General features: G+C 29.4%; 1 protein-coding gene across 1 annotated transcript; it reads right to left on the bottom strand.

Moving 5' to 3' along the window:
• Window positions 1-1,904: 1,904 nt before the first annotated feature.
• Window positions 1,905-8,870, bottom strand: LOC106367480 (WAT1-related protein At1g25270-like). The gene is made up of 9 exons (XM_013807264.3): window positions 8,157-8,870; window positions 7,675-7,737; window positions 7,440-7,556; window positions 6,711-6,969; window positions 6,212-6,370; window positions 5,962-6,113; window positions 2,607-5,861; window positions 2,389-2,439; window positions 1,905-2,148 (listed from the first exon to the last, which is right to left on the bottom strand). Exons 1-7 carry the CDS (start codon window positions 8,384-8,386, stop codon window positions 5,693-5,695), a joined length of 1,149 nt encoding a protein of 382 aa, XP_013662718.1. The 5' UTR covers window positions 8,387-8,870; the 3' UTR covers window positions 1,905-2,148; window positions 2,389-2,439; window positions 2,607-5,692.
• Window positions 8,871-15,546: the final 6,676 nt, after the last annotated feature.

Here is a 15,546-nt window from a genome sequence, read left to right as displayed (position 1 = left end):
TAGTGTTATCTATCAGCATTGTTCACAGTATTAACAACAAAATTATACTTCCTTTTTTTTTAAAGATGTTTAGCATAAACACATAAATTAAAAAAAAATTTACTTTCGATCGATAAAATTACGTGATTACAAAAAAAAAAAACTAAAAATAGTTAATCATTGTTATTCTGAACAAACAAAAACTACATATTAACTTTAAATATTTTAATCAATTGTTAAAATAATTTTGCATAAAAAATTTCAACAAATAGAAACAAAACTATCTTCTAAAACATCATACAAAAAAAATCAGAGGGAATATATCAACCGCTTTTATTTAACTTCTACTCAGACCAGCCTAACAAAAACAGATACCCCAGACGAGTATACACACACTATGAATGTCGATCATTTGTTCGTGATTTAAACCGAGTTTTGATGGAATTGCCGAAGGACTCTCACCAAGCTAAGAAGAACAAATCGAGAAACTTACCGATTAATCTAGGTCAAAAGCAAAAAAGGTCGATTGGAGGTTTGAACCTTAACGTTAGTACAGTTGATGAACTGGAGGAAGAAAAAGTATAACACACTTCCTCATTCATCTTATCCGTAAATGAGTACAACATTGTTTTTATATAATGAGTTTATCTCTAGTTTACATGACATATTAGCTAAACAACATTAAACCAACATTGATTACATGGTTATCTACACTACTACACACATTCGTTAAAACATATATAGATAAACAATCCTACTTGAGAAAGGAAAAACCACTTAACGAAAAGGACGTCCTTTTCTCTTTAGCTTAATTGATACTTTGATGCTAATGAAAAAGTACAAGCTTAAATTACTCTCCCTCATTTTAAAATATTAGTTTCAGTTTCAGTGAAAAGGAGATAAACTAGTAGATGCATAGATTTAGCCGAAAATGGAAAAATATAGGCTCCGAATGGTGACTGTGGCTTGAGCAGTGCGGAACAAGCGGTTTAATTGCGGTGCGGTTCTAACAGTTATAAAAATGTATAGATATAGGGTATATATAGAGATTTTTGTTACTGTTAACTGCGGAGCGGGGCGGGACGGAAAACTGGTTACTATTCGAAGTCATAGTAAACAGCGTATGATTGATTAGGGGTGGGCAAAAAACCTGAACCGAATTGAACCAAACCAAACCGACCCAACCGAACCCATACCTATCTAAACCAAACCAAAGTATATGTGTAACCCGTTTGGTTCAAGATTTTATCAAACTAAATGGTTCGGTTTGGTTTGGTTTAAAACCAAACTGAAAAACCGAAGTGTTTTTTAATTAGATTAATTGCATATACTAATAATATTAAGATTTAATGTATTTAACCATTTAGCATAAATAACTAAACATAATTTATACATTTTACTTTAAAGTGAATAGAATAAGCACAACTAAAAATAAAATAAAAGAATATGAACCTCATACATTAACATCAAAACGAAAAAGTTATTTTTTATGATATTTTTACTAGGTTTGAAGATAATAATATAAAATTATTGAATTACATTTTCTACATATTTATTGTGATGTTTGGTTTTACGTTTAAATATGAAGGAAATAATGATTTAATATCAAATGATAATTTGTTTATGTTTTTATAGGTCATATTTTTGTAACTGAACTAGAATAAAACTAAAAAATTAATTCGGTTGAAGTGAAAAATACAAATTAAACCAAATTAAACCGAACCAAACACAAACCAAACCAAATTAAAACTGAATCGAACACAAACCGGACTGAAGTAAATCCGAACCAAACCAAACTTAAACCAAACCATACTAATTTGGATTGACTTTGGTTCAAGATTTCTTAGACCCAAATAACCCAAACCAAACTGAACCCAAACCAAACCATAGTTAAACCGAAATGCCCTTCCCTATGATTGACAGCCTTTTAGTAAACCGGTTGGTCCGGTTTTCATTACATTTCAAAGTTGTTAATACATTATTGTACTAGAAGTGAAATCAAGCATTGTAGCTGTATTGCCTTATTGACTGATTACGATAACAACACACAATAGGAAATATGTTTTGAAGCGATACAGTTATGAAACGGAGATTACAACATCATTGAATCTAATTGGATCATCGTGGATATAAAGATTTATGCACCAGTCTTTCTTGCCTTTTTAGCATCTGCAATTACAAAAAAAAAAACACATTAGTTCCAAGTCCGCTTTTGGTTTTCATTCAGCTCCAAAAACTCATGCCGCGGGCCACATCGTATGATCCGATTCTGCTAGACAACATGGTTTTATGTACATTACATGTATGATAATCTACAAACCTAACCGACCCGGTTCGGTTATGGTTGCTATCGACTATATAAAGTATATCACAACCCGGTCTGGTAAGGATCCGGTTTCATTAATTTACCTGGGCCGCACCGAATGGAGCACTTGCGATCGCATCGGGCCATCTTTCTCGCTGGAGACAAGAAAAGAGAATATTAGAAGGTTATGTTTTTCAGTTTTTGTTTTTGTTTGTAACCAGAAATCTCGAATCAAAATTGAGACTAAGCTTCGATGTTTTATAGCATCTAGGATTCATATAAAGGGAAAGAAAAACTTATTGACAAAGAAGAAAGTGCTCACAGTCGCGCTGGACGCAGCCTGTGGAGCAACCATCGTAGCAGTCTCCGGGGCCTAACTGAGCCTCCGCAACCATATCTAAGTTGAAAGAAAAAGCCATTATGATCAGAAGAGCCGCCACTATTGTCACTTGCTTTTTCATCATTCTTATTTTTCTTTAGATCTTCTTTGTTATTGTTTCTGGTTTCTTTCTCTTTCTCTCTCCTTTAATGTGAGCTTTTGTGAATGTTTATAGAAATGTCACCGTTGCCAGGTTTGACCGCTAGTCCATGTGCCGCGCATATTCCTCTCCTATCGTTATCGATCCCTTTAATACTACTGCAAAAGTGTCTACTTCTTTTTATTTTCTTCCACTATTTTAGATTAATGGTTCACCGATACCAATTAATTACAGTTGGAAATTTGAGTCACACTCCCTCCCTTTTTAAATATAAGTCGTTTTACAACTATTCACATAAATTAAGAAAAATATTTATTTCTTATATTTTCTAAACAAAAACATCATTAATTATTTACCTAATCACTATTCAACCAATAAAAAAGTAGAAGATATATTATCATTGGTCAGACAATATTAATTAGTAATAAATTTTACATAGAAAACCGAAAACGACATATAATTTGAAACAAAAAAATTTCTCTAAAACGACTTATATCAAAAAAAAGAAAGGAATACTAATTAGTAAGATCCTACTATTTAATTTACCGCAGGCAGATGCACGCTGACCAACTTAAAATGTTTGAGATGCAAATAAAGATACGGATTAAATTTATTTTATGTGGAACCAACTGTGTCGAACTTAAACAGTTGATACCTGATAATCCACAATTTCTATAAAAAAAATCTAAAAAATATTTTGTAAAATTATAAATATTTATTTAATTTTAATTATAAATATATAACTATTTTATTTTCTAAAAATAATTAGAAATATATAAATAATTATCTTATCAGAATTAATATTATGCGGATTTCCTAGATCACTCGTCAATTTAAATAGACAAGTACAATATTTTTTATGCAGACTATGTGAATCGATTTTTGTACTAAAAGAATCTTCTAGTTTGCAGGAAAGTAAATTTGATCCGATTTCCAACATCCCCTTATTATTAAAGCAGAAGCAAATTAAAAGAGTAAGCTTTAAAAGGTAAATCATTTACGTTTATGCTATCTTCCATACGTGTTACCATGAAAATTATTTTTAGTCTCCTTTGATGTGTTATAACTAGACTATTAAGATGCCAATGGATTGACGTGTCACATAACTTGAGTAATCATAGTCATAATCAGGCCCGTGCCTTCCATAAGCCTGATGAAGCAAGAGTTTCAGGCCACAAAAAAAGTATAACTTTTGAGGCCACATTTTCAAAATATTAATATAGCTGAGTGGTTAAAAATATTGTTTTTGACTTCTTAGTTTAAGTATTCTTTTTTCTGTATTGTGATTTTTCTTAAACTATTAAAGTCTCTGTTTTTATATTATGTTCACATTGTATTTATCTTTTGTTTTGGACACCTGATTTGTTATTTCTTTTGTTTCTATTATCTTTGCTATTTATAACCATTTGTTATTATTGGGTGTTTTCTAATCTCCATCATTGCATATGAAATTATAGAAAGTAAAGAAGAATGTAATGTGATTGAATGTGTATGTGAGAAAGAAACTAATGTTAGAATATAATGGTTCAAAAATATTTTTCTCTAAAACCTTTTAACAAAAAAATGGTTCAAGAAACTACTAAAATGTGTTTATTATTTGTTAAAAACACTAAACATTATAGGTACAATATCACTTAATAGTCTACTATTCATCTAAATTTTTTATGCAGGACTAAACAATAATATGTTTCTCTTAAAAATAAAATATTGTATATAATATATAGTATGTTGATAAAAATATTATTAAATAGCATAGGCCACTATTTATAATTATGCTTCATGCCACAAAATATATTGGGACTGCACTGGTCATAATAACATTAGAGAACTTTACTACATGTTGGAAAGTAATCATAGTCGTAAACCTGAAATTTTGAACTATCATAGGAAGAAGACAATGATAATTTTTTTATAACTAGACTTTTTTGACAATTACATTAGAGAACTTTACTACAGATGGAAAGTAATCATTTTTTCTTTGGTAAATTTCCTTGATCATAACAACATTACAAGGTAGAATGACAAAGCCATCGAACACACACAATCCCCATAAACATCTATCCGAATAAAAAACTCCCCTAGAGATTAAGTCGGCGGATGAACTGCAAGTCCCCCAAAACCATAAACAAATATACAAGCTAAGAACTTAACAATACAATTTAGAACCAAACATGATAAAAAGACATAAAGGAACGTCAACATCCACAGTTGAAATTATTGAAGGACCAAACATGACACTCTTATTAAGGCTCTAAACCACACTAATCCAATTCCACTATAGGAGCCATGCCATGAACCGAATCGAACTGGTCTCTAAGGAAAATTCAGAGAAGACCTTGCTTTTATCTGACGACTCCCAAATGACAAGATGAACAAATAGCAAAAGCTACATATTCATTGAAAGAAGTCGGAAGTCTTCTATAAAAGAGAAGAAAAACGGGCAAACAGGTAAAGTAACATAAAATGAGAAAGACAGAAAATCACAAGAAATGTTTTTTGAGCGAGAGATTTTCAACCAATTTCGAGATACTCTCTTTTCATTTGTTCTTTTCCAGTTTCATTGGTTAAGTTCTTTTTGTTTTAAAGTTTAATAAAAAAGATTATATAGGAGTATATCAATATAATACATGTGAAAGAAGGTTCTACAAAGTTTTATCGTTAATGATGCTCTTAAATTTAAGCCGATTAAAAATAGCTAGACACTTAGGACTCTATTTGTATCATGAGCAATTTGAATTAGTTGACAGAAATTTTCACGATATAACATAGAACATAGCTTTTTAAGAGATATAAGTAGCAAGTTATAGATAGTGTTTTAATATTGAAGTCAGGGTGAAAAATCAAAGACATTGTCCAAATTCTCCATCTAGTAGTCCATATATATTCCATTTCTACGGACTTTATTTGATGATGCAGCTATATGGTTGGTTCACGGGTCATCTCTATTATTTATTGCTGAGAGATTGCCAAGGTTCACTTCTTTGATATTCTTGTTTGTTTCAATGTGGTCCAATGTAGCAGAGGCACTCTTCGCTTCCTTCATTTTACACCATATAACTAGGTATACACCTCCCACCATTATCATTGCACCAATTATACTGTACGTTCCACAAAATAAAAAGAGAATGAAATTTACATACTATATATATCATACACAAAACATTAGTTTGATGAAACACATGCATGATTTGGGTGTACCTTCCCAAATGAAGCGTTTCCTCTAAAGCAAATGATCCGGCGAGGGCTACGATCACAAGCCTTATAGGGCTAAACATCGTAACATATAACGGTCCTTTTGTTTTAATGCACCAAGCAATAAGAGGTATGACCATTCCTGAGACCACGACTCCCTACAAGTCACGGACAAGATATTCAATTAAAAACGTGTATCAAGTATACACAAACACGTCTTAAATGATCCTTAATCATTGGGTAGATTGTTTTATACCGAATAAACCGTAGCAAGAAGGCTGATGTTCCATCCTAATCGCCATTGTTTCCAGTTACGTTCTGAACAGAGAGCAACAATCATGCAAACCAAACTTCCCATCGCATTCATCAGACTTACGTTCCAATAACTTCCTCCAAGTTGATCGCCTATTTTTGCCTGTAAAGAAAAAAAATTACGTCTCTTGAAACATCATATCAACGCCAAAAATATGAAAGAAAATTCTTGACCAATATACAGAGGTTCTTTTTCAACATATTAAATTATATATTGTATATATATATATATATATTAATGGGTACATAAAAATACATGTGTATTCTTCACAAAGAATATGTATTTAGCTGTAGTTATCAATATAAATTAAATGTCTAGGAAGTAATATGGTAATTTTCTATTCAGATTTGAAACACAATCACACATAAAACATGTCGAATACGTTAGATTTCTTTTTCTTATTTTAAGACAATCGTTTGGTTTATGAAAAAGCAGCACTTACCTGCAATATTAACCAAAGTGAGAAGGAAACGTTACATCCAAAAACCATAAGAACTCCTGGAATTGAGATGTGGTGGTTCTCAGTGGCTTGGCCAGAAGATTGACCAGCGTTCGAGTTTTTAAGTAAGTCAACGTGTGTTGACCAGATATGAATCTCAACACCTTTATAGAATACAAATACGAGAGCCCCACCGGCACCAAACAACGTCCCCACAAGCTTAGCCCTCCCTTCGTTCGTTCCCAGCCGAAGAGTCTCTATCCTGTTAAATGAGAATTATATCATTAGTTAGCCTTTTCATTTCATTTCTCGACAGGCCAAGTTTGCAGATGAACCCCTTGATTCATATTCTCTTAGTTTTAAGAAGTTCCATTCTAACACGAAAAAAAAACTAAAATATACTCCTTCCATTTTTTATTAGATAATGTTTTAAAATTGTGCTTATTTATTAAGAAAATATTTCATTTTAAAATTTTCTAACAAAACCATCATTAATTATCCAAATATAATCATAATTCAACCAATAATAAAATAAACTGCACAATACCAATAAATATTGTACAACTTCAAAAAGTTTTACATTGAAAACTGAAAACTTCATCTAATTTTTAACAGAAAAAATTCTAAAATTTCAGATATTTGAAAAGGAGAGAGTATAATTTTGGGAACCAAATGAATATATCATACTTTTCCAAAAAGTTTTTGTTTAGCATTGGATGTGCGGTGCTTTACCTAAAAGCGACTGACAATACCAAGGTGATCAACGGACCAAGGATACTGGCCGCAGTCGAAAAGGTAGCTGATGTAAGAGCAAGTCCTGGCAAATAGAGAAAATTTGGTATCGCCGCTCTGTAAAGAAGTCAAATACATGAATCACATCATCTATAAAATTCCATGTATATATTTATAATAGTTTATGATTGTCAGTAACAGTTCAAATGAAATTACTGTACTAAGTTCTAAGTACCCAAGCATCCCCGAAAGAAAGGCTAGAAAGAGCAGTCTCCATGTAAATTCTGGCCGCTTATCCCTGATCACATAGAGTCCAAAAACAAAAAAAATTGATTGAAATAACATCAGAGTATTTAATTTATTGAATATGAACACACACACACAAATGTATGACTTAATGTAGTAGATCTGTTGGACGCCAGATTCCAACATGGTCATTCAAATCAGAGCCGGTCATGGTCAAATGAGCAAATAAAACATTGTTCTATAAACACCAAATTTTAAGAGATCATTTACATAATATAGCCTCCGAAAATTATTATTATTTTTGAACTAAAATCTTTTTAATTTGTCTATCACCCCTAAAATTTGAAGAACTGTCGTGATGCGAATATGTAACCCAAAGTGTATTTAAATCCGGTTTGGCATATATAAGAATATATGGTTTAATATAATGCAAAAATAACAATTATATACAATATGTAACAAAAAGGAAACCTCTGGAAGATGAGGGCGAGGGGAAGCATGGAAATGGTGGCGAAGGAGAGACGATAAGCCACGAGGATTCTGAGATTTGTACCATCATCGACCGTTAGCTTAAACAAAATGTACATTCCTGCGAAAATAAACTGGACCACCAGCATTATACTTATAGCTTTAACTTCTTTCAACATATCTCCAATTCGCCCACAACTTCTATATTGTACTTTGATACCCAGTCTAACCATTAACTATCCCTTGTAGTTGGATGAGCTTATTTATCTAGCCAACGTGTCTTCGTCTTTAATTATATTCCTATACCTTTTCCATTGTGCTCCACTTAAAATTTAGAGACCATGAAAAAAAATTAAGTGATATAAGAAGATGTGAAATTCAAGTGTTTGTTTATGGAAACTGGTGAACAAAGTAGCAAAGTTGTTAAGGATACAACTTTGAAGGCTTAGTGAGTGTGAAAGAGATACTATGTATACAAATATATAATGAAAAAGGGAAATAGAATACGTAAGTGAAGCGGTTATGCATAATAAAAGAAAGAACTATTTAACTATCGTTATAATCAATGGACCTCCACGACCACGAGATCTTAAGAGCGTTCGCAGAAGCATCTTTTTGTAGTCGTTGCAAAAGCATCTTTCTTTTTATCTTTTATTAAAAGAAAAGAGAGAAAAAATATTGGACATGTACATTGCCTTGGTGCCGCAAACATTTGTATGCATGCTCAGGGTAATTCGTTTTATTAACATTAGTTGTAAATTTTAAAAAGATTATAAAAGCGACATATTGGGTTGATGTTGACACGTGCTAAGCATGCTCTATATATGGTTCCCTTCCGTGGCTTGCCACACGAGAGAATTCCAAAAGAGATAAAAGCCTTGGTACACTTGGTAAAGATCAAAATTTGGAAGTTTTGGGTTTGGATTATCTTCCATTTTCTAGTGTGTTTCATTTAATTAGCAAAATGTTCGTGTATGTATTGTCCAGTTTTATCTGAACACAATACAGTAAGAACTCTATAAATTAATAATGTTATAACTATAGAATTGTATTAATTTATAGAGCTATTAATTTATAAAAAATATATTTTTTGCATGATAAAAATAATTGATTCACATGTTTATATACTCATTAGAATTTATAAATTCAATCCTCATGCAATTTAAATGTGTTTTCAGAGATAACTTTATTAGGTACAATCAAAATATTATTAGATTTAGATAAAAATAGAAATAAAATATATTCTAAATATTAAAATTAATACAATATATTATTTATACTTATATAAATTATATATACAAGTTACTAGTTTATGATTTTAATAGGACTAAATATTTACATTTGATCTTTTTAAAAATACTAGGTGGGCATTAACATTAATATTAAATTGATAATTACTGATTTACAACTAAATAATACTTATGTTACATGTATATGGTTAATATGAAAGATTCGAAGTTACATATTGATATTTATATTATGTTTATATGAACAAAGAATACATTAGAACGTTTAGAAAACGATCACATTTAACACTAATCTTAAAACATGAGAAAAATATAATTGAGAAAAAACAAATATTTCACGCATAACCCCAATAAAAAAATCAGCCATGAAATATAAAAGAGAGATTTGAATTACTTGAGATTTATTATCATTGGTTTCATTGTAACAAGAGAGATGATTTACGGTTTCCTTCTCTAAGCTTGAGTCAAAAAAGAGGCAATTCTAACAAAAATATTTAAAGATGTAAACAATCCCCAAAAGATAACAAATTATATAATTGATAGGACAACGTTAATGAGTTTCAAAGTTTTTAAAAAGCTTTGAGATTACCTTTGGCTCTCAGACGTACCGAAGAGGATCACGCACAATAAATAAATTGCACTTGATTAGCATAGACATCTTATATTATATTCTTGATAAGTGATTTAACTTTATAAAAAAGAGAATTACCTTTTCCGAAAGGGATGATCAGTTCCTGGATAAACAGAGTCGTCTCTTTTTATTAGTTGAATCACTACTGATGCAAAAATATAGATAGAGATACAACATGGAGAAGAAGATAACAAAAATAAAACGGAGAAGAAGAATCCCCCATAAAATTACCAGTAATGGTGTTCCCGTCTATGAGTTACTTATTGATTATCATACACCTGCGCAAGATCACAAAAGTAGAATTTAAATTAAAACGATCAAAAACATATGAAAAGTTAAAAGATAGATGCGTGAAACTAATGGGGTGGTGTGATATTTATATAGCAAATTAGTTTAAATTTCTAAATGACCTAGTTTTCAAGAGAAGTTATAAGATATAATATCCTCTAATAAATTTTAATTCAGCTATGAGATAGAATATCTTCTAATAAATTTTTAAAGATATTCTTGTTATAATATATACATAATTTTGGTAACTCAAATTTTGCTATATATATATATATATATATTTAAATATTAAATGCATGATATTAGAAAAGAAAATATATCGTTAGTTGATTGCAACTGGTTTTTGATAAAACAAATCCCACTATAAGGATTTAAATAATAGATAATGAGAAAAGAATAAGGAATTTTAACGTTAAAACCCCTCAACTAAGTTTGTTTTGGGTAAAAACCCCCAAACTAAGTATTTAACGAAAAACTCCATAAACTAACTTTATTTAATGAATTAAACTCTAACATGTCATAATTACTATTACTACCAGTAAATCTTTAGTATATGGGTTTCTACACTAAGTAAACATAGTTGAGGAATTTTATCATTGAAAATGAAAAAAATTCAAAATATTGTAATAGGAGTATAAATTTTCAAGATACATTTTATAAATTAATGTATAAGCTTCTATAAATGATTTAGAACCTCTTATAATAATTTAAAACGTCTGATTCTTATAAATGTATTTAGAATTTTATAAATGATTTATAAAGCATGCATTGAATTATTAGACATTAATAGTTATTATGATACTTTATATACATATATAATTCTTTCTATACAAATATAAAATCATTATATCAATTCAAATACACACTTTTGTTTATTTTTAATGTAATTTATAAATATATAAAAAAAATTGATCGCATTATTACTCTTTCATAGTTTCAACAATTAGTTACCATAAATAATTATTTCTAATATTATGTAGATTATTTGGAAAATGGTAATTGAATTATCCTTTCCTTTTAGATATAATTATAATAAATAAAATTAAAAATCATCGGTCAATCAAATTATAACAATTTGAAGAGTTTATTTATGATCAACACATAATAAAAAATCACTTATGTGACTTCTCAATCAGTATATAGTAGAATTTATATTTTTATAAATAATTTATCACACTATATAAATAATTTTAAAATTCTGATAAATTTATTCTGTAAACAACGATAAATAATTTAAAATCATATTAATTAACATGTTTAGATTTTTTAATATTTAAAATAGTTATTATATAATTATATTCGAATACAATTCATCAAGTAGAGTATAAAACTATTATAAGTATCTTATATAAAAATTCATTCATTATATTTTAGAGTTTATAAATATTAAAAGTAATAAATATAACATTATTAATCATTATATAATTTCGAGAATTAGTTACCATAAATTATTATTTGTAATATTCTTTAGATTATATGGCAGGTGATGTTAAATGTTTTTAGACTTACCTTAAATTTTAGATCTAATTTAAATAAATAAAAATTAAAAACAATCGACCAATCAAATTATAACAATTTTTTTGAAACTTCACATATGAGCGACACGTCACCGGACCTCACTAAAGTGACTTCTATTTTAATATATAGGGGTATTATTTTATCAATTTTTATCATATTTTGAACCGCCCTAATTCGAAACTGACGAAATTTATTAATTATATCATTTATTAATTTATCGAGTATCAATTTATAAAATTTCTACTGTACTTTTTTTTCTTACCAAAATATCTTATAAATAAAAATCTTATTTTATTAATAATTATTTTACAATATGAAAATTTTCATTTGAAATATTTAAAAATATCTGCCACCTAATAAAATAATTATTTTAATTTAATTTTTTCTATTATTGTGAGATTCTTTTAGTGAAATATTTAAATGGTCATGTTCTCATGGTATGAGCATCTACCAACAAATTCTCAAATAAAAAAAATATTTTTGGTATATATTAATAATATTTTATATTTAAATCAACTAAAATATTGGATAGTTGACAGTTTCATTGGATTTTTATTTCAACGTTTTGACAAAGTTTTCTCCTTCAGAACCGTTTTAAGGTAGACCAAAGAAAGTCAACCTTGTAAACATCATTCACAAGAAAATTCCAAAATAGAGGAAAACGCTCCTGCGTCAATAAGCAACTCGTAAAGTGTACACTTGGTATTGATCCAAATTTGAAAGTTTTGGGTTTGTGCACTAATATAATTTTCCTTTTAATGGTAAAAACATCATTTATCTTGACTCAAGGGTCCTGTACACTAATATAAATGTTACTTTTAACTGGTAGATTTTTAACTGCGCAAAAAGCTTTATATTTTCAAAAAAAAAGCTTTATATATATATATATATATATATATATATATATATATCAATTTGATGAAAACATCTAGCTCCAATTTCCCTTAACAAAGTAGCTAAATAGTCAAGCATTAGTTAAAAGCCTTGTTCGGAAACTCGTTAGGCGCTACGCGTGCGGCGCATATGGGTCTAGCGATTTATTAAAAACACGAAAAAAAATCGGAGAGTACTCGGCTCAGCGTAGTCAAGCATTAGTGCATGGCTCAGCGTAGAAAGCATCCGATTTTGCCCAATTCGCCACGTTCCACCTACGCATCATGTATACTCGGCCGAGTAATCGGCTCTGCGGACGAGTTTTTGAACAAGGGTTAAAATTTTAAGAAGTGATCCACTTAATTAATGACATGACGCCATCGCCACTTCTTTTCTTCCACTTGTGCTATTTTCCATCATTTTCATTTCTATAGAACCGCTGCTGTTGTTACCACTGACAACAATAGTCCTAACTGATTTTTGTACTTCGTTTTCCTCCAGTGGAACTAGTCCATTTAGCTTTTTCTTCATCTCATTATGCTTTCCCCATAACACAACATATAGCCCGCATACAATCAAGATTGCTCCAAGTACACTAAAATTTTGAAAATATTATTAGTATATGCGTTTTACTATATATATATATATATATATATATATGTCTAATTAAATCCCAAAATGTATATTGCATTTACCTTCCTAAATGTATATTGCATTTTACCTTCCTAAGTAAAGCTTTTCGTCCAAGAACAAATTACCAGCTAAGGCAACAATCACGAGCAGGAGGGGGTTAAAGACGGCTACGAAGTACGAAGAGTGGACCCCTTAGCCTCGCACAAATTGACATTAGTGCTACAACTAGTGCTGGCCCCATTGTTCCCTAGTTGTTTTAGTTCCAATATTTATTCGTTTGGTAATAGTGTTAGTTCAATATAAAGAGGTTTGATAGCATATATTATATTCCAAAAATGTCATAGAATGGAAATGGGATATATACCAAATATGCTACGGTCCATAACCTAATGTCCCAGCCGAGCTTACATTGTGTCCAATCCCTCTCCACACACAATGCATATATAGTCGATTGGAAGAAAGCCATTAAGCTCATCAATCCTGTACTCGCGTAATGGCATGGAAATGTTTCACTCATCTTTGCCTGTATTGAAAAATTTGTGTACCAAAAACAACTCATACATGTCCTTTCATTACTCGATGTGTATATATATATATTCTCTTTTCATAACCGCACATCCTAGACCGACCAGATCGTTCAGCTTACACACAAGACCCTAACAATAATGTATAGTATATGTTACTAAAGAAGGTTAATGTCAGACTTCAAAAAATCAATAGAAAAGCCTTTGTAAAAGGTTAACAGCATCGCTCCACCTATTCCCATTAACGTCCCGAATACTTTTGTTTTTCCTACTGCTGTTCTAATTTCTCCAACCTTTGATATAACATGTACGTATGTTATACAAATAAACACACACACACACACATCACACATGTATGCTTTTCGATATGTGTATATATATAGTAGAACCTCTATAAATTAATAATGTTGTGATTTAGAATTTTATTAATTTATAGAGATATTAATTTATAAAAGTTTTTTTATTTAGTTTTTTTATTCTAAGATACATTTATTCTAAGATAAGAAAATTATTTGATTTTAGTGTATACACATTAATTGTTATTCTTAGAAATTTGACATTTATATTAATTTTATTATATTATTCAGTGTATATAATATATATTGCATATAACTTAAATGTGGTTTTAGATATAATATTACTAAATTTCATCGAAAATATATTAAGTGTAGAAAATATAAAGATAATTTCATTGCGAATATAAAACAAACAATATAAAAATATAAAGATAATTTTATTGTGAATATAAAACAAACAATATAAAGATAATTTCATTGTGAATAATTTTAGTGGGACCATATATATACATAGAATTTTCTAAAAAATTTATACTATTAAAAGAGAATCATTCTAAAAAATCTACTTAAATAAGGTTGTTGCACCCTTTCATTTTTAGTCCAACCTATTATATATAACTAGATATTATAACTGAACTCCTATTACATAGCAACCAAATAATATTTTCCAAACGTAATTGACTTTTATAGGATCTACAACTTATAACACTAACCATTAACTAACGTGCTATACCAATATTAACACTATTAACAAAACAAATTATATCAATGTAGAAGGTTTCATATTATGTTATTAGATTATATATTTGGGACTGCAATACTAAATTAAAAAAAATATGCTAAATAAATCTTAAGACTTATCAACTCAACAAATAAAAATATTATAAAATGCACACCAAATATAATGAGAGAGAGTAAAGTTTAATATTTGGGTCTTCGGACCGAGTTGGATCGATTTCTTTTATGTCCTAGACATTTAAACCAACTAGATATTTGAAAATTTCAGTTCGGATTCGGGTTGGTTCCGGATCGGTTCAGATTCGTAATTCAAATAACTATAATTTTTGGTTACATAACAGGTCTGACCGATTTGAATATTTAAAACCCGAAAAGATTTGAAATACCCGAAAACACAAAAATGCATGAAACATGAAATTTTTTGAAAACTCAAACAAAACTCTAAAAAGTTCAAATAGTTTATATAACCCAAAACTTTACCCAAAATATGAACTAAAAAACAGTAAATATCCAAAATTTTAGTTGAATACCTGAAATATATAAGTAAATTTTGATAGCATCACCTTTTAACTTAAAAATATCCATAATACCAATCTTAATTATCCAGATATGCCTAATATACACAAAACAATTAGGTACTTTATT

The sequence above is a fragment of the Brassica napus genome, chromosome A9 (genome assembly GCF_020379485.1).
Source record: "Brassica napus cultivar Da-Ae chromosome A9, Da-Ae, whole genome shotgun sequence".
In the NCBI taxonomy this organism is placed as follows: Eukaryota; Viridiplantae; Streptophyta; class Magnoliopsida; order Brassicales; family Brassicaceae; genus Brassica; species Brassica napus.
Note: the sequence above shows the minus strand (reverse complement) of the source record. Positions and strands in the feature narration are given on the sequence as shown.

What these genes read in the sequence shown, in the direction of transcription:
- LOC106367480 (XM_013807264.3), bottom strand. Translation starts at nt 8,386, where the DNA reads ATGGTTAGACTGGGTATCAAAGTACAATATAGAAGTTGTGGGCGAATT. An exon ending in GTATTGTCAGTCGCTTTTAG is followed by an intron (nt 6,970 to 7,439) that starts GTAAAGCACCGC and finishes CTCATTTAACAG; the next exon opens with GATAGAGACTCTTCGGCTGG. An exon ending in GAAACGCTTCATTTGGGAAG is followed by an intron (nt 5,862 to 5,961) that starts GTACACCCAAAT and finishes TGGAACGTACAG; the next exon opens with TATAATTGGTGCAATGATAA.